This window comes from Colossoma macropomum, unplaced genomic scaffold (genome assembly GCF_904425465.1).
Source record: "Colossoma macropomum unplaced genomic scaffold, Colossoma_macropomum, whole genome shotgun sequence".
In the NCBI taxonomy this organism is placed as follows: Eukaryota; Metazoa; Chordata; class Actinopteri; order Characiformes; family Serrasalmidae; genus Colossoma; species Colossoma macropomum.
The window spans coordinates 28,338,013-28,360,445 of record NW_023494794.1 but is presented as its reverse complement, the minus strand read 5'-3'; the positions used below and the strand labels follow the sequence as shown (position 1 = coordinate 28,360,445).

General features: G+C 40.1%; 1 protein-coding gene across 1 annotated transcript; it reads right to left on the bottom strand.

The window, feature by feature from the left end:
* Positions 1-4,921: 4,921 nt before the first annotated feature.
* On the bottom strand, positions 4,922-18,292 carry fktn (fukutin). The gene is made up of 10 exons (XM_036580745.1): positions 18,181-18,292; positions 16,711-16,907; positions 15,317-15,373; positions 14,452-14,652; positions 13,812-14,089; positions 11,201-11,333; positions 10,917-11,046; positions 9,477-9,610; positions 8,224-8,348; positions 4,922-7,077 (listed from the first exon to the last, which is right to left on the bottom strand). Exons 2-10 carry the CDS (start codon positions 16,828-16,830, stop codon positions 6,864-6,866), a joined length of 1,392 nt encoding a protein of 463 aa, XP_036436638.1. The 5' UTR covers positions 16,831-16,907; positions 18,181-18,292; the 3' UTR covers positions 4,922-6,863.
* Between the last annotated feature and the right edge of the window lie 4,141 nt (positions 18,293-22,433).

The window sequence follows — 22,433 nt, the reverse complement described above, 5'->3', positions numbered from 1 at the left end:
TCTAAAATTACGGGTAGATGTAGAGAACCACTTAGTGTAGACGTTACCATGACAATGAGCATCGCGCGAATCCAGTCAGAATGAGACGAGCAGCAGTGAGCAGCGCTTGTGTTTTTAATTACTTTAAAATGATGTTAGACTCGCGGTTTAGATGATGTATGAATGATGTTAGACTCAGGAAAACGTCCTTCACATGTCCTTATTAAAGAAGGCCGAGAGGAAGACGTCGTGTTCTGAGACACATAAGCTGGACATCCGTCCCACCGCCGTCTTTTAAAGATCAGAGCATAAACTTCGTCTCCTCTGCAGACCAGTTTCTGCTCCGCCATGTTGAACGGTATAAACTTTCACTATGACGCGATGAACATGGTCAGAACGTACTTAAACTTTCCGATAGGGAATGTAATCAGATACAGGCGTTTACACCGATATTATTCTTCTATTTAATGGATTATTTACAGGATTACCCACCTTGATCAATCGGATAGAAAGTTTATTCCGAATGGCCTTAATCTGACTGGTCTATTCCGATTGAGGTGTTTACATGGACGTTTGAACTATTAGTCAGGTTATTAACGGATTATTAGGCTGCACGTAAACGTGGCTAGTGTGTGTTTTTCTCCGATTGTGCTCCTCTAAGAGTTGGTGATGTTAATTTGCTTGACAAAAGCAAACAATAGAAATAGATAACTTAATGATAATAGAAAACTTTGTTTGGTTTTCAAAGAGAAAGTTTGGGGAACTTTAATTTATACTTTGTATGTTATAATATAGAGGCTCCTTTAAGCCTTTTATATAACATGTCCTGTTGCTCCTAAAGTTAAAGAAGCCCATTTTAAAATAGCATCAGTAATATAGTTAGTGATTTTTAACAGTAAAGATTTATATTTGAAGTGGATCCTTGCATCTTTAGTTCTACAGAGGCTGAAACTACTTACCATCTAATTTTAAATGCTCATATGTTCATGTGTTTTGGTCTGATAATCGTACTTGGTAATCATTAAAAATGGATAACATTCCTCCTTTTACTTGCAGTGATACGATCTACTTTAAGGACAATATGGATACTAACATTTCAGACACTGTGACTCTTGTGATTATTTTGGGTAAATATTATATACACACTTGGTGAGTGGCTGTACTCCCTCCATCGCTGCAGTCTTACATACTTGTCCAACTATTTTAAGCCACTGTAAAATATGTGAAAAATATAGAAAGGTTAAAAAACTGTATACATCCATATCTCTGTCCTTTCTTAACTTCTCTTGTGCTCTGTATGCTTTACTTGACTGTTTTTTCCTCTTTTTAAACCTCCTTTCTCTCGTTTTCAGTGGGCTGTATCGGTACCTCCCTGCTTGTTGTGTTTGACTGTGTTGTAAACATCATTTCCAGCAAGGCTGTTTGAACTTTCTCCTTTGCAATGTGTATCTATTCTGTCTGGTTTTGTATATTTTCCTTGTGCTCAACTTACATGTGTCTTAAAAGGTTTTATATGTCACGCTGATAATGGTAAAATAGTGCTAAATTCGCACTAAATGTGTACTATTTTTTCCTTACAACGCCCTGTATGTACCTCTCCGCCCTGCATGCCTTTCGTGTTGTTTGGGTTGGCGGTGTTGCATCACACAGTCAGCAAAACTCAGAGCTCATGTGAGTAAGGTTATTCATCAGAGGAGCTGTGATAGATCACAATTACACCTCACTGTCCTATCCCATAAACTGGTGAGCAGAGTAGCAAGTAGTTTGTTGTTGACACCGTCAATTTCCATTCACCCTGGGTTCTTCTGCTTCGGCCCCGGTGTGTTCAGTCTCTCTCTCTCTCTTTCGAGCTGCTGCAAGTCATTTGTGTATTCTGGTTCAGATCGATATAATGAGGCTGAAGTTAGTTACTTATTCGCAGCTTCCGATTCGTTTGGCTCCTTATTTCCTTTAATTCATTTCCATCGTCTAATTTAATTGCAGGTAGTTTAAAGTATGAGACTGAAGAAAATAAATCAAGCTGAGTTAGATTTAAAGCTAATCTGAATTCAGTGTGATTAGATTTATTATTTTTTTACAGTTTCAGACGTACCTGGCAATATGGCACAAGGAGTAATGGTGCATAAAAGTAAATGGACAAGAAGCTGAAATTTCATAGGGATTTATGCGCATGGAATGAAACCAATAACAAATTTACAACTAAAAATAATTGGCAACATGGCACATAGATCCTCACTCTTACGGCCCAAACACAGCTGTTTAATCCTTATTCTGTGAAGAAGTCCATCCAGCAGCCAGCAGCCCCCCTCAGAGTGGTTGGTGGCAGACCCCGTCAGTCTAGGTAAAGTGATAATTCAGGGGTTTCAGTCACTCGATTTTTCTGTTTTGGCTGCCATATTTTGCGACCATTAGCATATCTAAAAAGCAAAGTATGGCTAATATCGTTAACATCTCTGGAGATTAAAGAAACAGTATTAAGCTTACCCTGCTGTGTGGTTTTTATCTATTTATTTATTTATTTTTAATAGAAGTGGAGGAGACAGGAGTCCGTCCAGAAGTCAACGCTCTCCAGATTTGATAGATGTTGCTTTCCCACTTTCCACAGCAAGTAAGCACACATCACATTATGTTAAGGTTAACCTGATGTCCAATATTTTTTTGATATTGTTGTTGAAAAATATTGTTTTGTGCTCTTTTCATATAGTTATTCTCAGCTCTTTGTTCTTACTGAGATAAAGCTCAAGCGAACAACCTATCAGTTTAGGCTTAATACTTTGGATATATTATCGTTATTGTCATAAGGACTATCTAATGTTAGGGGAAATGCTGCTTTTGACCTACCATAAAAATGCCGAAGCTCCAAAGTGAGGGGAATGACCAGTCGCAAGCAGTACAGACACTGACATCAAGGGTTTTAATTGATGGGAAAGGCTTGGGCGGGGGGAAGTGTGACTATGAGGTGACCTATATATTCATGCATACTTTTTTCACATTATATTTTAAGGTTTACCTCTGCAGTGTTTTCACAAGTAATACAAGGCAGGAGTCTTTTAGCTTCATATCTGTATCAGCATTTTTTTTTTCTGCTCAGAAGCTGATAAGAAGACACAGTGAGTAGGAAATACTATAACGACTGTTTAAACAAGCAGAGAACTACAGTAGCACCTTTTAAGTTATAATAACCCTAATTATACAAGTTAGTTCCGGCCGCGCAAGCTGATTGGTTGAGAGGCGTTCTAACCGTGCTGTTATTTTACCGTAACAGCACTTTGTTTCACAAACACTGCATCACTCCGCTGAGACGCCGTGTGCTGGCAGCGTTTTTGAGAAATTAAACGTTTTGTTATCTGTGACGTCACTCCGCCCCCGCACAAACGTGGTCTTTATTCGTTTGTGCTGTTAAAAGAAATGTTTGTGCTCTTTTAATTTCTTAGGTTATTGGATGAGCAGTTTTTGTGTCGCTTGCGATTATGTCATTTACCACATGATTGACACTGGTTGATGAAGATTTGAGGAACGCGCGGCCAGTATCCGTGATTACAGCAGAGTCATCGGGTTTATCTGGCGTGTTGGTGCCATCTACAGGGCGGAGTGGGTAATGCGCTTGCTTTCCCTATGAATCTCAAGATTATTTTCTCAGATTATCTCAAGATAATTATATCAAGATATATTAACTTAAAAAAAAATTAAAAAAAGGTAATTTCACAGGCACGTTTTTAGAAAAATCCTGGTCATTTTTCTTCCGCATGTCCCTTTAGATGCTCTGTTACGACGGCGTTTTAGGGCCACTGTTAATAAAAGTAAAAATAGTAGACTTCTAGAACAAAGTCGTAATATTTCAAGGAAAAAAGTCGTAATATTGCAAGAAAAAAAGTTATATTTCGAGAAAAAGGCTAATTTTTTTAGAAAAAAAGTCATACTTTTTCAAGGATAAAGTGGGCTAGCTGTAGGGGGGCTGCCATAACGCGTTGGGGTCTTGGTTGCTGTATTGGTGCCGGAGCTCCACTCTCTCCTGTCTCTGTGTGTATCAATCATTTTGATTATCAGTCTCACTGTCTGTGAAACTTCATGCCCTTTTTGAATGGCGCGGAGATGGAGCCCCCGATAGCCGTGTAGACGACCCTGCCTGCGATTCTCCTTCAACAACACAGACAGACAGTTTCCCCCGAGTCCGTCTGGCTCTTTATTCTAGACAAACACAGTTTCCTGCTCAGCCGTTTCTTATACTAATAACAGGCCGATGTGCAGGAGAGACAGGAAGACTTTATGGGTGAATTGATATGAAAGTATAACTCCACCAACTCCTCACCACCTCTCATTTAACACAAGGAGGTGCTGCCTTCCTTTTGCAAAGCTTGGCTACAATACTGCAACATTTCCTGGTATTACTGCCACTTTAATGTCATAATTTTTTTCTTGAAATATTACAACTTTATTCTTAAAGTCTACTATTTTTATTTTTATTAACAGTGGCTCTAAAACTCTGTCCTACCATAGATACCTGAAGATGGGCTGTGATTTTGTTTTTGCTAGATGGCTAATGCAGAAGAAAGCCAGACAGCTAATGTTGCTGCTAGGAAGCTGAACGTCATGTCTGTGTTTATTAGCTTCTACATCAGTAGCATGCTGGGTATTGTAGTGAGAGAACACTGTTGGTCAGAAACACAAGAAAGATACAAAATCATTAATTCTGTCAAACTGATGAGGCTGATGGATACAATGCTGCACTACATAATATTACATAACATGACAAATACGATATTAAATGCCAGTTTCAGGCTAAAATCCCCCTTTAAATAGTGACAGCATTTTATATAGCAATAACTGCCAGTGCATGTGGGTAGGATTGTATTAAGTGAGGAGATAATTTTGTGCTACATTCTTAAAGAAAGAAGTGAAACTATTGGACTTTTGTTTGAAATCACTTGAGGAAGTCATATAACTTGTTCAGTCATATTCAGGAGATTTTAATGGTTAGAAACAAAAGGAAATGTCAGTAGTAAGTCAGTTTTGTAGTTAAATTAGACTCATTCTCCACGAGCACTCAATGCACGAACACTGGAATACTGGACAGCCACACGTCTCTGTACAGGTTAAACTAGTCAATTTCAAATTAATGTCACCTCAGCACTGTCATCAAGACAGCGCTACAGATCACGATTGAAAACATATATACATCACTAATGTGACCAGTAACATTTTCCCTAGGAACAATCCACTGTTTAACATCCTAATCTCTGCCACATTTGCAGCATGCGGTCAATTTTTTTTTGGAATTTCTTTGTTCTGGGATTTATGTTGCACATGCCTTGTGGACGTGGATGGATTTTTAGTTTTCTGCACCCATTCACCAAGGAGCACCTGCTTTTTTGCCTCATTTTTGGGACCTCTGTAGCACTTCTTCATTCCCGTTGTTTCATGTCAAAACTACTGTTCATGGTAATCGACCCTATACTACAGATCCATAAGATTAGTTTGAAAAACACTGGAGTACTCCTTTAACAATGGTCAATGCTGTGGTATGGCTATTCCCAAGGGGGAATGAAGGACATGGGTCATATCTGTACTTCTGCCAGAAGTAAGGTGCCCCCATCCCAATCACTAATATTACTTTACAGAGCAGGGGCCATATCACAGGAACTTCTTAAGTCTGAAATCTTCTCTTATCTGCTTAGTCACCGTGACGACTTTAGTTAGGACTGAATTTAGTTCAATAGCTATTACAGAATAACAGTTCCTGACTTCATAATCTCATCATTAACTCCAGATAAGAAAACAGCATCACACAAACATCCTACCTAGACTAAACCTCCTAAATCCTGTCCTAACTTTAGGATGAACCCCAACAGGGTCCTCACTTCTGTTTAAGGTCCATTTCTATGGTTTTTAGGCAGCTGTGTCAGCAGCATAGTTCACTACCAGCATAATGAGCTCCATTTATTTCTACTGTAAAACGCTGCTTTCACTGTGAGATGTTTTTCTTTTCTAACTCTGTGTTTTAAAGATCTCAGACGCTGCAGACTCGATCTCCACCACTCCTCTGATTACCTTCGTGTGTTAATGTTGATGATGAAATATTACAGTGATGGTGGTGAATAATGAGGAGACGGAGCTGAACGTGTGTCTGTTTATTAGGAGGAGTAACGTTAGCGCGCTCGGCTAAAGTGTTTGGGAAATGAAGACTGAAACTGGGGAGCGGCGACGCTCTGATAAACAGCAGGGGGCGCTCTCACAGTATTCACAACTTACCGTTTATCAGACTTTAGTTTATTTGAACTCGGTTGCTCGGTTGCTATGTAACAGACGTGACAGTTGATTGTCGACTTTGATCGAGTGAGTAAAGATTTCTTAACTTGAGATAAGATGCTGTAAGATAAGGTAAGATTCTCTGAAATAAGATTTGCTTCTGTAAGACGAATTTGTGAAAAATCTCATCTTGACCTGTCAGATCTTAACTTAAGACAAAAAGATAGGAAGTTGCTGTAATATGGCTCCAGGACCCTGTCTTGCCACAAATTTGTCAATTTTGCTAGCTTTCTGCACATTACCTAACTCACTAAGTGGGCACTGTATGGCTTTTTTACATAGGGCAGAAGTAGATTTAATAAATTGACAAAGCAAATTCTGAGATATTTCTGCAGTTACTTTAGTGCCAGAACCCCTCATTTGAGACCCGCTGCTTTAAAGCACAATCTGTGGGAAATATTACACCGTTATTGTTTGGTTTGTCGATGATCACATGTATGGAACGTCCTTCAAAGATCCAGTTTTTCCTTAGCGGTGTTGCTGTAGTGTATTCAAACAGTTTTAGCAGTTTAGAACTTAGTGTGACTGTAAACGTAGCAGCCTAGTGAAAAAATGAACTATATTATTCCTGTGATGCTTCAGAACACTTGGATGACATCATCCCACTCCTTGATGGGCCACACCCCGTTTTCCTGCACGTTTGGTGGAGAGCTCTTCCAGTCCCAGGCCTTAACTGGAACGTTCCAGTCCGGCCCGTAGTTGGCCATCACATAGTCCAGGGTTTCACAGGGCACTCTGACCTTCAGCTCCAGCAGCTCTGTCCAGCACAGGCTGAACCGGGGAAATACGTACCTGCAAAGCAACAAAAGACACACTGCGTTTCATCATATGAAAAAGGCATCTGGCATTTTCAAATGAAAAAAGAAACAGCGGAGCTATAAAGCTTTGATATGGCATACACCGATCAGGCATAACAATATGACCACCTCCTTGTTTCTACGCTCATTGTCCATTTTATCAGCTCCACTTACTGTATAGGTGCACTTTGTAGTTCTACAATTACAGACTGTAGTCCATCTGTTTTTCTGTGTACTTTGTTAGCCCCCCTTTTGGTATGATTAAGGCCCAATTCCATTTCTTCTTACCCCTACCCCTTGTTTTCGAGCGTCACCCTGACCTCTTGGAACTGAGTTAGAAGGGGTAATGGTTGAAATCTTGCCCTACGAAATGGGTCCCTCAAATTAAAAAAAAAACATTACTTCATTAACAGCTATTAGCGCTGCTCTGTAAGCGACCCTGCCAATCTGCAGTGACAGCAGAGGAGGGTAAAGTTCAGCTCCTCACTGCTGGGCTTTAGTTACATTTAGGGCATCATATGCCTTCAAAGAGGGGGGCAATTATTTATTATCACCCACCCCTAAATCTTCAGTGATATGAAGCTGAAGTCAGATATTCACCAGGTTCTTGTTCGAATTTTCCCGTTCCACCTTAAATGGAGCAGCAGTTACGTTCTGGCGCTTCAGGCGTCAGAACTGCTGAACTATTTAAGGTGGAACAGGAGCGTTAGCTAGCTAGCTACCAAGACATTAGCATGCTGTTAGCGATTTTTTATGCTTGTTATGAATAAAATGATCATAATACACTGAAACGACATTAAACTAAGATAAAAAAAAATGGTTGTCGTAATTTTTTAACAGAAAAAATTCTCACATTTGTGGGTTTCTTTGGTCCCTTGTTCAGCCACCTTGCTGTTTTTTCTCCTTCATAACACTCTGTTTGTTGTATCTCTAGCCCTAACACTTCGCCCTACCCCTCTATCTCAACAAAAATTGGGACACCCTACCCCTAGATGTGAACGGGCAAAACAGAGGGCTAAGGGGTAGGGGCGAGGGGTGAAATGGGATTGGGCCGCCAATGGTAATATACCACAGTATGATTAAATGCAGCAATTGTCCCATTTCTATAAGCAACACTCTCCAACGAAGTAAATTCACTTACTTGAATTTCTTGCCGCTCTTTGCCTGTGTGCCTCCATTCCAAACAATGTCACCATCTTCATAGAAGAAAAAGATGTCCAGTTTTACATCCAGGCCTTGGAAGGAGAGCTCGAGACTGTCCTCTATCTGTACAGGAGACACATCAATAGTGTGTGAATCAGGATTTCTTAGCTACAGTCGTATGCAAAAGTCTGGTCAACTTGCACGTTTTGTTGGTTTTTTAAGTGAAATTAACGCATTATCTACAGTAAACAAATTTTTTTTTCTGCCAATTTTACTGCACAGTTTCGCGACAGAAGCCGAGAGACGAGAAACACACAAACCTTTAATTCAGTGTTTTCACTCCAGGCTTGGAGCCCCTGAACTGTATAGGTTAGTGTTTCTCTGCTGTTCACACCTCGTTCAGCTCAAGAAGGGATTAATTAGCTAATAATATCAGGTATTTTAACCAGGAAACCACAGTTGTGCAGTGCAGGGGTTTCAGGACTGGAGCTGAACTCTGAACTAACTGAACCAGCAAACTTACAGAATCACGTCTGTCGAAACACGACGTCATTTTCCGACCCACGACATTCAGTCTGATATTTAACGTTTATGTTTCTCCATTCAAACCTCATTTAAATCAGAAACAGAGAGTAAAGTTATACCGGCGGTCTGCAGCTCCGTTAGGGGGCGACTGTTCATCTCTCGGCTGATAACATCAGCTAAAGTTCTCTAAAGGCCAGCATTGATCTCATCTGTGTTAATTAGCTGATGTCGTTACCCTCCTATGATGACCAGAGTGTTTCTGCTCTTTATGAACATCATGGGATCCTTTACCCACCCTGACGTGAAGAGCCGGTGGGCTTCTGTGATTTTAAATGCTGTGAGAGACCCTCCAGAATAGGGAGAGGGGCTGAGTATGAGATCAATATAAAATGTCATGAAAACACAAATTTGGTATCTTTCCATCAGTTTAAGTGGAATCAGGAGTTCAGGGGAAACTATAAGGATCTCTTCAGGGGAAACTATAAGGATAAAGGTCTTTCTCCTCTAGTTACATTCGCGTGGAGCAGCAAAGCCAGACATTCGGTCCCAAATATGGCATCCGCAACCGGAAAATCACGTGACTGAAACTCTAGGATACAAACCTCTATAAAATCTTTAACAATGTCTTTATTTTTCATCCAATAAATTACATCGGGAATCTCACTAATCCACTTCACTGCTCTTTATTTGAGGATCTCAGAAGTGTAAGAGTAAGATGTGCTGAACCTTTCCAAACTTGTGTTTGAGAGGGAGTCCAGCCTTCTGAAAGGCCTGTGTGATGTCATGTCTGTAATCTTTGATCCAGATGCCCAGGTCCACATCTTTACTGTAGGGAATGATGTTACATTGCCGGAACCAGCCTGCAGTTAAGGAAAAAAGCAAATAATGAAACAAACATAATATCGGTGCTCCCACTGACCTTTTCACGAAGAGTCGCGATTACTTCTAGTATAAGCGTTAAGGGTAAAACTCACTTCCGCTCCATTAAAGGGCTGCAGAAGCAATGACAATGTTATAGTAGTGTACTATAATGCTCAAACACTGAGATACAACAGACATATGTTAGTTTTCCTGCACTGTCATGACAAATAGTGAGAATGAGAAGTGGATGGAATCACTGATTTAACTTTAAACAGAGCTAAAATGCTGTATGTGTGGTGTAGCCCTGTTTACTGCTGCTGCAGCTGCTCACATCAAGCAGTCTCTGTGTCTTGCAGTAGCTAGTTACACTGATCAGGCATAACATTATGACCCCCTCCTTGTTTCTATGCTCATTGTCCATTTTATCAGCTCCACTTACTATATAGGTGCACTTTGTAGTTCTACAGTTACAGACTGTAGTCCATCTGTTTCTCTGCATACTTTATTAGCCCCCTTTTACCCTGTTCTTCAGTAGTCAGGACCCCCATGGACCCTCACAGAGCAGGGACTATTTGGGTAGTGGATCATTCTCAGCACTGCAGTAACACTGACGTGGTGGTGGTGTGTTAGTGCGTGTTGTGCTGGTACGAGTGGATCAGACACAGCAGTGCCACTGGAGTTTTTAAACACTGTCCACTCACTGTCCACTCTATTAGACACTCCTATCTTGTCAGTCCACCTTGTAGATGCAAAGTCAGAGACGACAGCTCATCTGCTGCTGCACAGTTTGTGTTGGTCGTCCTCTAGTCCTTCATCAGTGGTCACAGGACGCTGTTGGAATGGATTCTCAGTCCAGCAGCGACACTGAGGTGTTTAAAAACTCCAGCAGCACTGCTGTGTCTGATCCACTCGTGCCAGCACAACACACACTAACATACCACCACCATGTCAGTGTTACTGCAGTGCTGAGAATGACCCACCGCCCAAATAGTACCTGCTCTGTGAGGGTCCATGGGGGTCCTGACCACTGAAGAACAGGGTAAAAGGGGGCTAACAAAGTATGCAGAGAAACAGATGGACTACAGTCTGTAACTGTAGAACTACAAAGTGCACCTATATAGTAAGTGGAGCTGATAAAATGGACAATGAGCGTAGAAACAAGGAGGTGGTCATAATGTTATGCCTGATCGGTGTAAATGAAGCAGAAGTTAGTTTTACCCTAAACGCTTAAACCGGAAGTAATCACGGCTCCTTTGTGGGTGCTTTATAGTAAATCGTTATGGAACACTTTTTTGGATTACTCACCAAGACAAGTGCCACTGCTCAGCCAGAATGGGACCTGAAGCTCAGTGAGAACCCGAGCAGCGAGGTGGAGAAGACTTTTGGCCTTCATCCTGAAGTCCATCGCCTCTGGAGATGTATCATCTGGGTAAAGCTAAGCAGAGACTACCTTAGTTAAAACTCAGCAAGCATGTGGAGGAATCCATGTTTTAAATATATCAGAGACAGTTTACAAACCTAATAAGTTGCAGGAATAGATGCAATAAATAAAATCAATAGATTCTGATTACAATAATCGAGATAAACACCTGGTAGAAGGCCGCAGCTTCTCGATATCTGCATTCCAAAAAGCGGCTGTTGGAATTTTCCTTCAGGAAGCGTGAGAAGTTTTTGGGAATTCGTACATCAAGGCCATCTAGAGTGCTCAGGATGAGTTCGGGCCTGGAAAAGGAAACAAGTAATCTCAACATTAACATTTCACTTTGATACACATGCTGAATTAAAAACACCAGCTGCCTTCTATCGTGTATGGACATTTCATGGTGAATGGACCAACAGAATTACCTGGACTAAAATCTTACATTAACATTAAAGTTAAAATTATGCAAGTTTTTTCTGATCTCGTTAATATTACTGTTTTGGAGATAGAAGGTTTTGTTGTGACTTTCATCTTCATCTTTATTGAACAAGTCAAACTGCAGAGAGAAATGTTTTCTATTGGTACATTAGGGTTCTCAACCCCTGGGCCCTTCGGTGGTCCTCAGGCCTGTACTAAGAGAAAGCCTGCGGTCTTTAAAAGGCCACTGATAGCACTTTAGGTCATAAAGGTCTGTAACTTAATAAACAGAAAGAAATATAAAATGTTTTCAAATAGTAAACAATATTAAAGGGGAAATTCTACTGATTTTTCCAAATGTATGCATATTTCAAAACACTGCAAGGTAAACAAAGTCATTAAGAGGGGTTTGATGTGAAATTGTTCACTGTACTTCAAACTTACACACTCTGATTTCTTTACAGTGGTGGCGATAGGAACCAGGGGTCGCCATGACTACAACACATATATAGACAGTGAACCTACACAAGTCTTCTGAGTTTTTATCTGCAGTGTTGATGATGGTAAAATAATGATAAATATTTTTCGGGAACTACTTTGCCTTATGATGCCCGACATGTATCTCCACACCATTTATGCATTTTAAAAAGTACCTTGTAGCCCAAATGTTTATCTGAGAACTATGACAGAATAATATTTCAGGCATCAGGCAGTGAATTCATAACCATTTCATGTAATATCTTTCTGTGAGGGAGCTTTTAGAGGTGGACGTCTGGTTCCTATCACCACCACTGTGAACAGTTCTGACTCGGTAAGTTTCTCTAGAACAGAGCGTTTCACACCAAACCACTCTGAATGACTCTGTTTACATCTTAACGATTGAGTTATGAAGAAATTAAGAAAAATCAACAAAATTCCCCTTTAACACCTGCAATAAACAGTTATCTGATCATTCAAATTGTCATGTAAGCAGCATACTCCGATTTCTCAGATCAGAGTAAGATCTAGAAATCTGATTAAGAAGTCTGATAAAGAGGTTGTACTTTAGCTCAGTAATCAGATTTCTCAGTGCATGTGAACTCTTACTCTGATTTCTTTCGGATTTCACAGTCTGCGCATGTACGAAAACAAGACGGCGGTACTGGAAATAAGCGAGCATACATCATTTAGAAGATGAAGAATATTTAAAACCTTTATTTCGTCAAGCACGTAGTCGGTTTCAGCATCGCTCCAAAAGTGTCTCGCCATGTCTCGCGGCGACGCTGAAACCGACTACATACTTGACGAAATTAAGGTTTTAAATATTCGTCATCTTCTAAATGATGTATGTTCATATTTTCAGGTAAAGTGGGTCAATGTTTTTTTTAAAAGCTGCAGCATGAAGTTTGATTTTACATTACGTTTTCGTCACGTCGTCTTCTGTGAGTTTATTGGCTGGTTGTAAAGCAGAAATCTGATTACTGTCTGACTCATGTAGACCCCAAGTTTCCCCATTATCTGATTACACAAGAGCATGTAAACGTGTTGATCGGATTACTGACAAAATCTGATTTTCTGCAGTTATCTGACTATTAAGTGCATATAAACACACTCGGTCTTACACGCTGCATATGGCTGTACTGAACGTTTCTGACAACAGCGTCAATATCAATTATGCATTCAAACAGAAAAAAAATTAGAAAAAAAGTGAAAAAAGTTTGGATAACAGGGAAAAACTGGTCACTGTTGTGCTCTCCTCACCCATCACCCAATCAATGAACAGTTATCACAGCCTAACATGCAGATCAAGAAGAAACAGAGAAATTACTTTCAATTGCTTTCAAAAATTTGAGTGAAAAGTTTAATTAAGACTGTTTGCTGGGTCAACACTGTTTTTATTATGAATAATAACTTATTATTATTATTATTGATTTTATTATTTACAATGAACTACAAACTGCAATCTTTTTTCCCCCTTCACTATATTGTGAAAATTATTTTAATCCAGACCCAAAAAATGACAGAGAAGCTTTAAACACAAAATACGTTCCTTCCCTCTTTACAATTTTATTTTTGAAGGTGAATTTTGGGTTTCTGTGATTGGACGAACTGATCCTTTAGCTACTGTTCAGGTCATAATTTTTATTTTTTCTGTGTCAGCACCTGAGAAATAAAGTATTTTAATTTTTTCATGCGGGTCTCCATTCTAATAGATGATGAGACAAAAAAAGGAAAATAACAGCAGGAAAAAAGAGAAAAGTAAGTGGCCAATCAGATGCCCCGGAGATAAACGGAAAGAGCTCTTTTTAGAATACGATTCGACTCGGTTCAGGATAACAGCCACAAAAACATCTCATCTTCCTCCGAGGCATGAACAGAGCTACCTGTCGTACGCTCCTGCATAGCGGCCGAAGTCCAGTTTCCTGAAGGGGGCGAAGGTATGGTCCATGCTGGGTTTGAGTCGCAGGGGTCCGTGCCACAGGTAGTTGCCGCTTCGCTCGTACAGCACGACCACATGCACTAGCCGGCTGTTGAAACGGAACAGGAGATGCAGAGGGATCTCACTGCCCATCAGGTCGTCCATGCTGACAAGCCTGGGGTCCTTTCCCCGAATCTCCAGCAGCTCCAGGCCGCGCTCCTCCGCTGCCTCCAGCAAGCTGGCCTGCACAAAGAGACGCGCCACGTTCTCCCAGATCTGACACCACTGATACAAGATCCTTCGCTATATTAATTTTCTTTAAACATAGTCACAATGAGATTCCTATCTGTAGTAGAAAGGCTACATCAAGGCCACACCTATTTCTAAAGCCTCTATATATCAGGGACTAATGAAGATACAAGCTTAAATTCGTGTTGGGTATTAATCTGGTCAGTCGGGAGGCCTTTTATAAATTCACATGGATTGACCCATATATAAAGACTACATCTAATTGTGAAAAAAAAACAAAAAAAAAAACAATTGGCATAAACAGCAGAGTCGACACTTGCAGAGCAGTGATTCCTCCATTCAGCACGTATTCTTACATCATATTTCCAGAGGTTTCCGAGCAGGCCGAAGGTGATGAAGTCCCTGTTGGTGCAGAGGAAGGTGCAGTGGGGCTCTTTCAGCTGACTGTCCTTTAGTAGAACAGCATCCTGGGAGAGCAGGCTCAGGGAGGCCTTATCCACCAGAAACACAGGCAGGCTAAACTTGTGGGCCAGGCTTAGAAACTTCTTCACTAAATGCTGCATTGAGAGAAAAAAAAAGGCAGTTGATCTACAAACTAAAATGCAATGCATTGGTTCCCGTCTCATGGTTATTCACAATCAGGGCCAACAGCAATGATTAACCCTTTAAATGGCTATGGGCCTGTCTGCGGGCCCAAAGGTTTATTGCTCACTTCCATAACCTAAGAATAGCTCCACTAGTTTGCATTGAAGCCCCTGTACTGTTACTGAATAATAAGCCTCAGTATGTAATAAGCCTGGAAAGTTAAAATGAAGACAGCTGAGTTAAATTTAGATTAATATTTTAAAAATAATTTTTGGGCCATTTGTTGAGAATTTTCTCCCCATTTAGTTATGTCCAATGCCACCCATTAACTAGGTCTTCCCCAATCATACAACACTACCAACACTGGGAGGTTGAAGACTTGCATGTACTTCTTTTGACATGTGACAGAACATGTTTTCAAACTGCTGCTAATGTCACTGGACAGCTCAACACTAACCGCCCATTCTGTTATGCTAGCTAAAAGACACCTATTCTGGCCAGCATTGTGTTGATTGATGGGAGAAAAAGAGGATATTGATGTGAAAAGAAGACAAAAAACATTACATAACGAGTTTCTCATTAACGTCTACAAATTATGATAATCTGTTAATTAGCATAAATAAACTTGTGTCTCACCCACTGTGCCTCCTTCCCAGCCAAGTAGCCTTTACCAGTCAAGGCATGAAGTCCATTCTACAAAAAGATGGTTCACTTAATCAAACAATGTTTCATGATGACATTAAGCCTTTCCAAAAGCTGTGTCTGATCCACTCAGACCAGCGCAACACACACTAACACACCACCACCACGTCAGTGTTACTGCAGTGCTGAGAATGATCCACCACCCAAATAGTACCTGCTCTGTGAGGGTCCATGGGGGGCCTGACCACTGAAGAACAGGGTAAAAGGGGGCTAACAAAGTATTACTGGCCTTTCCTGGCAGTAGTGCTTAAAAAAGAACTGGAACAATATTTCATTCAGAGTGGTTTGAAAAGAAATGCTTCCTTCTAGAGAAACTTACCAAGAATTGGTAGTGATGGGAACCAGATATCTGAATGTTTGACTGCCTCACAGAAAGCCAATACTTGAAATGGTTATAAATATGTTGTCTAATGCCTAAGGCACTATTTTACAACCGTTTTTGTCTAAAACATTAATTAAAATGAAACATTTTTTATTTACCGCTATTTTCCATCATCAGCATTCCATATAAAACTCAGAAGACTCGTGTAGGTTCAGTGGTGGTTTTGGATAGAAATTAACCATTTCACATCACACCACTCTGAATGATTCTGCCTCACTGATTTTCCAGAATTTCTACGCAATTAAATCTTTAAGATGTAACTGCTGCAGCATTTAAGGTGGAATGAGAAATTCAAATAAGAAGCTTTATTGTGAAAACAATCTAGCCTTGGTCTTTTAAACACAATACATTTCTTCCCTTTTTGCTAAGGTCAATTTTTGGTTTCTGCGATTGGACGACCTGATCTTGAAGCTGGTGTTCAGGTCATAGTTCCTAAGTTTTCTGTGTCGGCACCTGAAAAATAAAGCATGTCTATGGGCCTCCATACTTTCTAGTGTCAAATGGGTGGGCCTTGAGGTGGAAAAGGCTGAGAACCTCTGCTCTATAGCATAACGCACTTTCAGAGAGTAAGAGGCTAACGTCAGACATACAACACCTCAGATAGGTTTGATGTGAGATGCTTCATTCTAGAGAAAATTACAGAGACACATTTGTTTATAGTGGTGGTGATAGGAACCAGATGTCTGAAGAGTTTAATGCAGCTTGAAACAGTTACAGATATGTTTCCTAATGCCTAAAACATGGCTTTATGATAGTTTTATATAAGGGCTTGGCCTAAAACTATAGGTTCTATTCTGGTTCCATTCACCACCACTGTAAAGAAAGTCAGAGTCTGCAAGTTCCCTGAATCACTCTGAATGACACTTTTTGCCAAGGAATTCACGCTGAATGTTTGGAAAATCAGAGGAATTCTCCTCTAATAGTGATCTCTGTGACGTCTTCTCACCTTAGAAACATACTGCCTGTAGTAGTACAGCTGAAACAAGAGGAATATGGAACTGGTTGCGATGAGCAATGCCAGCACAACTGTCTTGTTGATTCTAGGCATGGGGCCACCTGGATGCATGTGATGGTAAGGGGCAGTGCCATAAGGCTGACTCCTTCACCATACTTGTGGTCAGACGGTGCTGCTGGCATGGAGCTCTGAAATCAAACAGATGCAACAAAATTAGTTTGGGACACTGACACAAAGAAGCCAGCCTGCCTTCATTCACCACCTATAGTGCAAAATGCAAAACATCTAATGTGGATGTGAAATTCAGACTTACACCGGTCAGGCATAACATTATGACCACCTCCTTGTTTCTACACTCATTGTCCATTTTTATCAGCTCCACTTACTATATAGGTGCACTTTGTAGTTCTACAGTTACAGACTGTAGTCCATCTGTTTCTCTGATACTTTGTTAGCCCCCTTTTACCCTGTTCTTCAGCGGTCAGGACAACCATGGACCCTCACAGAGCAGGGACTATTTGGGTGGTGGATCATTCTCAGCACTGCAGTAACACTGACGTGGTGATGGTGTGTTAGTGTGTGTTGTGCTGGTCTGAGTGGATCAGTCACAGCAGTGCTGCTGGAGTTTTTAAACACTGTGTCCACTCACTGTCCACTCTATTAGACACTCCTACCTTGTCGGTCCACCTCGTAGATGTAAAGTCAGAGATGATAGCTCATCTGCTGCTGCACAGTTTGTGTTGGTCATCCTCTAGTCCTTCTTCAGTGGTCACAGGACGCTGCCCACAGGACACTGTTGGCTGGATGTTTTTGGTTGGTGGACTATTCTCAGTCCAGCAGTGACACTGAGGTGTTTAAAAACTCCAGCACCACTGCTGTGTCTGATCCACTCAGACCAGCACGACACACACCACCACCATGTCAGTGTTACTGCAGTGCTGAGAATGATCCACCACCCAAATAGTACCATGGGGGTCCATGGGGGTCCTGACCACTGAACAACAGGGTAAAAGGGGGCTAACAAAGTATCAGAGAAACAGATGGACCACAGTCTGTAACTGTAGAACTACAAAGTGCACCTATATAGTAAGTGGAGCTGATAAAATGGACAATGAGCGCAGAAACAAGGAGGTGGTCAGAATGTTATGCCTGACCGGTGCAGACTGTTATATTAATCACAGTCAGATCCAGCAGCAGTCAGTCTCATTCACTGTCGAGGCTGAAGTTGGCTTCCTATTCGCCAGCTTCTTATTGGAATTCCCTGTCCCACCTTAAATGGTTAGCATTTAAGGTGGAACAGGGAATTTGAATAGGAAGCTGAATTCAGCTTCGTCTCGTTGCACAAACACAAACACAAACACGGACAGACCTGCAGTTAGCACCGCTGCTACTGCACTGATGTGATAATAATGATGCTATTTGAATTAACGGGCAATCATCGTTTGTCCGGCGGCTACTTACTCATCTGAGGAGAACGAGATATAATCCCAAGTTGGATAATAAATATCATAATAATTTCAATTTCAACGCGGAGATTTCAGAGAAGCCTCCAACGCAACCGGACGGCAAGAGACGAGGGACAAAGCGGCACGAAACGCGATTTGAAACGCTACCGTTCACCCGGGAATCCGAGCAGTATAAACACTAATAATACTATATTCCAGCACTAATAATCACCTTTATTTGCAAAATACAAAGTTTACAAAATGCTTATAAATCAAAAATAAAAAAATTGAATAAAAACAACAAAAAAAACATAAGTAAAAAATATTTAATCAATAAAAAATAAACTAAAATAAATCATTAAAATTCTACGGAGCCCCACTGGTGACATATCCTGTATAAACAAAAATAATGCGTGGCCACGACTTAGTAAGGCGTGGGAATGTGATGATTAAGTTGTGGCCATGACTTAGTAAAGCGTGGGAATGAGATCCTAACGCATGACCACGACTTAGTAAGCCGTGATCTCGTTCCCACGCCTTACCAAGTCATGGCCACGATTTAATCATCTCATTCCCACGCCTTACTAAGTCGTGGCCATGCATTAGGATCTCGTTCCCACGCGTTAATAAGGCGTGGCCACACGTTAATTTTATTTACACATGATGTCACCAGCAGGGCTCCGTAAAATTCTGAAATTAAAACGAATAAAATAATCTTAAAATAGTACGTTTAGAATGCAATAAATAAAAAAGCAATAAAATAGTTAGCTAAACAAACCAGACCGAACAAATGCTCGACTTACTTTGAAGAAGAGACTGAAGTCTGCTTTGTTCACTATTTTATTAATTTATTGTTAAAGAAAACACTATTAGTAGTACGCTATACTACTAATATACTACTACACTACTATGATACAACTATAAAACTGCCTAGCAACACCTTAACAACCACCTGGGATACCATTGCAACTGCTTAGCAGTACTTTATCAACCATATTTTGTTTTATTTTTCCCTCTTCTCCCCTTCCACAGTAAAGCGACCCTGGGTCTGAGAAAGGTGCGATATAAGTTGAACTTATTTTTATTTATTTATTAATATTATTATTATTATTATTAGGAACACCATAGCAGCATCATGCTATAGTCAATGTACCTATCAATCATTTCAGTACAAGAAAACCTATATTAGTCTAACCTTTTCAACTCCCTGAGACCACCGGTGGTTCCAAAATGCACTTCCTCATATTCTTCATAACTTTCATATTTCATAAGCTACATTCTAAAGGTGGGGGTCGTATGAGAGCTGTAACTGTCTTCTTTCCAGTCAAATAGATGGGTGATGTAATTTTAAACCCTTATAATAAAAGAAGCTGAACTCAGTTTTTTTTTTTCTACTGAAAGTCGACCCATTTTTCACAAATCTGGGCTATAAACTATAAACAGATGGCGTCTCTTCAGTGATCTGCACTGTAAACATTATTTTTATAAAATAATACAAAGAGCGTCTAAGATTTTTGGCCTTCAGCAGTAAATTGTAAGCATATAGCAATATGTGTGATCATAAAAAACAGGTTCTGTTAATTTGAGGGGAGCTTTAAAAAAATAAAAAAGTACATTTATTTCATGCAGTCACTGAATATTTTGCCTTATGATTTGGTCATGAAAATTCAGATGGACAAACCAAAAAATACCCTGTAGAATAAGAGGCTAAACTACAGAACAGCAGATACGTATAATCTTCAGTGTTTTAGCTAGGTTATATACAGGGTGTCCCAAAAAAATTGACATCATTTCGTAGTGTAATAAAAGCCAATTCTCCCTCAAATGATCTCAAATTTTAACAAAATGTGTAAAAACTAACCAAGTTTAATTTTTAATGTTGTTTTTCAGGTTGAAGAATGGCGTTCACTAGAAATGAAAAGGCATTTTGTGTGTTAGAATATGCTCGAACACAGTCAAACGAGAGAGTGCAGCAGCATTTTCGAGAAAATTCAATAAAAATGCACCAACTGGACAGCAGATTTGGACATGGCACAAAAAATTCAAAGAGGAAGGCTGTCTGTGCAGGACAGAGGGGTCTGGACGACCACCAGTATCGGAAGATATTACATTTGTGAAGCTGTGGAATCGGTTATAAAATCTACGTCCCTCTGAATTTCTTGTTCAAATTTTGATAAATAAATCGTGTATTGTTCAGCATGAGGCCTATTTAATTTCATTTGCCAGGACATGCAGTTACTCAGATACTCACATCTCAAATGATGTCAATTTTTTGGGACACCCTGTATGATATTCTAAAATAAAATGTAATAATCACCAGTCTAACGTTACAAGATAATGAAAAAAATAAAATTATCTGATGCTGCAATATGATGCTAACCTGTCAAAACTCGTTAGCTATAGCTAATGAATTTACAGGCGTTTTCTCAACACTTTTTTTGGTAAATTGTTGAGTGATCTGTAAAAAAGTGAAATATCAATATTTTAGCATTACTGAGGCAAGAAAATATGACCTGAAGTACATTAGCTAAGGATTTACCACAGTATCAATAAAACAACACAGTTAGCTAGCATAGCCAGCGTTAGCCGGTCAGGCCTTACACTGTAACTATGGAAACGTGCTTTGAGTCATATCCATTCCTATATGCTGCGTTGTCTGTTGTTCTCTATCTGAGGCGATAGAGCTGCTCGTCCGCCATGTTGGAGAGGTCAAGATCCGCTTGTGAACAGATTCACTTGTATTGAGAGACGATGAGTCTCAGGATTAAATTAGCCACAACTTCCTTATTACTCAACCGATTTTCACCAAATCTGTTTAGTTATAATCCTCAGACACAGATTAATCTGGGCTGCACGGATCTGCTCTCGGTAGCTTTTATTACTTTAATAACTGATCGTGATAATTAGCCGTCCGGACCAGCAGGAAAGTATTCAGTCTGCACCTGACGTTAAAAACCAAGTTTAGCGCGAGTAAAAAACACAAACTCACACACATCAGCAGATCCATCACTGAGGGAATCACTTCTAATCTTAATACACATAAACATAAAATAAACCCCCAAAACACAGTGAGAAGGACGGAGCTGAAGTCGGCTTCCTATTCGCCAGCTTCGTTCGAGTTTTCCACCTTAAATGGTGCAGCAGGTACTTTCTGGTGCCTGAAGCTGCACCATTTAAGTTGGAACGGGAAAATTTGAACAAGAAGCTTGAAAATAAGAAGCTAACTCAGCTTGGTGTAAGAAGGTGCTAACGCTAATCTATTATGAATATCTACACGGATTAAGGAATGCTGTAACTTACCGAGCTACAAAGCTTTAACCATCACTGTAAATAAATAACTACTACATCAAGTTAAGACCCCCTGAATAGACTATTAAATGAGATAAGCTTCATATAAAACCAGAGGAAAAACAATCACATCAACAGGTTCTCTGTTCCTCACCAATCACACGGCCATATCTACATAAACACCACACAAACAATACACATCACACAGACATGAGTGTGGATCACTGCGTTCCCTCCGTTATATAATCCTATCCCACTTTCTGAGTGTAATATTCCTGAAATAGTATAATTTTGGACAGTAACTTTCTTAAACTGCCGCTCTGTAATGGCACTGAATGCGGTCCAGCAGCGATGTTGACCGCCCTAAAATGGCGACGCCGTTGACGTGCCTGGCTGGACCCAACACAGCATCTAGGTAAGTATATCTATGTCAGAGTCAATAGGTGGTCAACAAATAAGCAAACAAACCAAGGATGTTTTATTTTAAATTAATTTATTCAATTCGGGTTTGGAACGTCAACCGTGGTTCAATGTCCTAAAAAAAAAAACAAAAAAAAAAAACAACATTTAAAAGTACAGAGGCGAATTATTATTTTGCACAACAAATAAGGCTGTCATGGTTTAAACAAGACGAAAAAACTGTCTGCGCCTGGGCACGAGTCTGTTTACCAAACAAAACACGGGATTTGAGCGCAGATATTTAAATCTAGGTCGTAGTTTTATGAAATCTGAGATTTTGTATGGCTCTCTTTATTGCTGTTTCAATACAAGGCCGCCAGATGGCGGCAGTGCCTTGTTTTTAGTGGTGGATGTTCAATTGCATAAGAGTCTTTGGTGAAGGAAGGCCAACCTGTCATAGTGGAGGACTTTTAATGTATTCTTTGTTCAAATTTGTGTTTATTATTAGTTTTTTGGCAGAGAAATCAGTAAACTGTGTAGTGGTGCGACCTTCCAAGCATCTGTGAAAGAAGCCCCATAGAC

Coding starts and splice junctions, on each gene's coding strand:
- fktn (XM_036580745.1), bottom strand. CDS start 16,830: ATGCATCCAGGTGGCCCCATGCCTAGAATCAACAAGACAGTTGTGCTG. Junction 14,653..15,316: donor CTGGGAAGGAGGCACAGTGG/GTGAGACACAAG, acceptor CTCTCAATGCAG/CATTTAGTGAAGAAGTTTCT. Junction 8,349..9,476: donor TCAAACACAAGTTTGGAAAG/GTTCAGCACATC, acceptor TCTCCTGTACAG/ATAGAGGACAGTCTCGAGCT.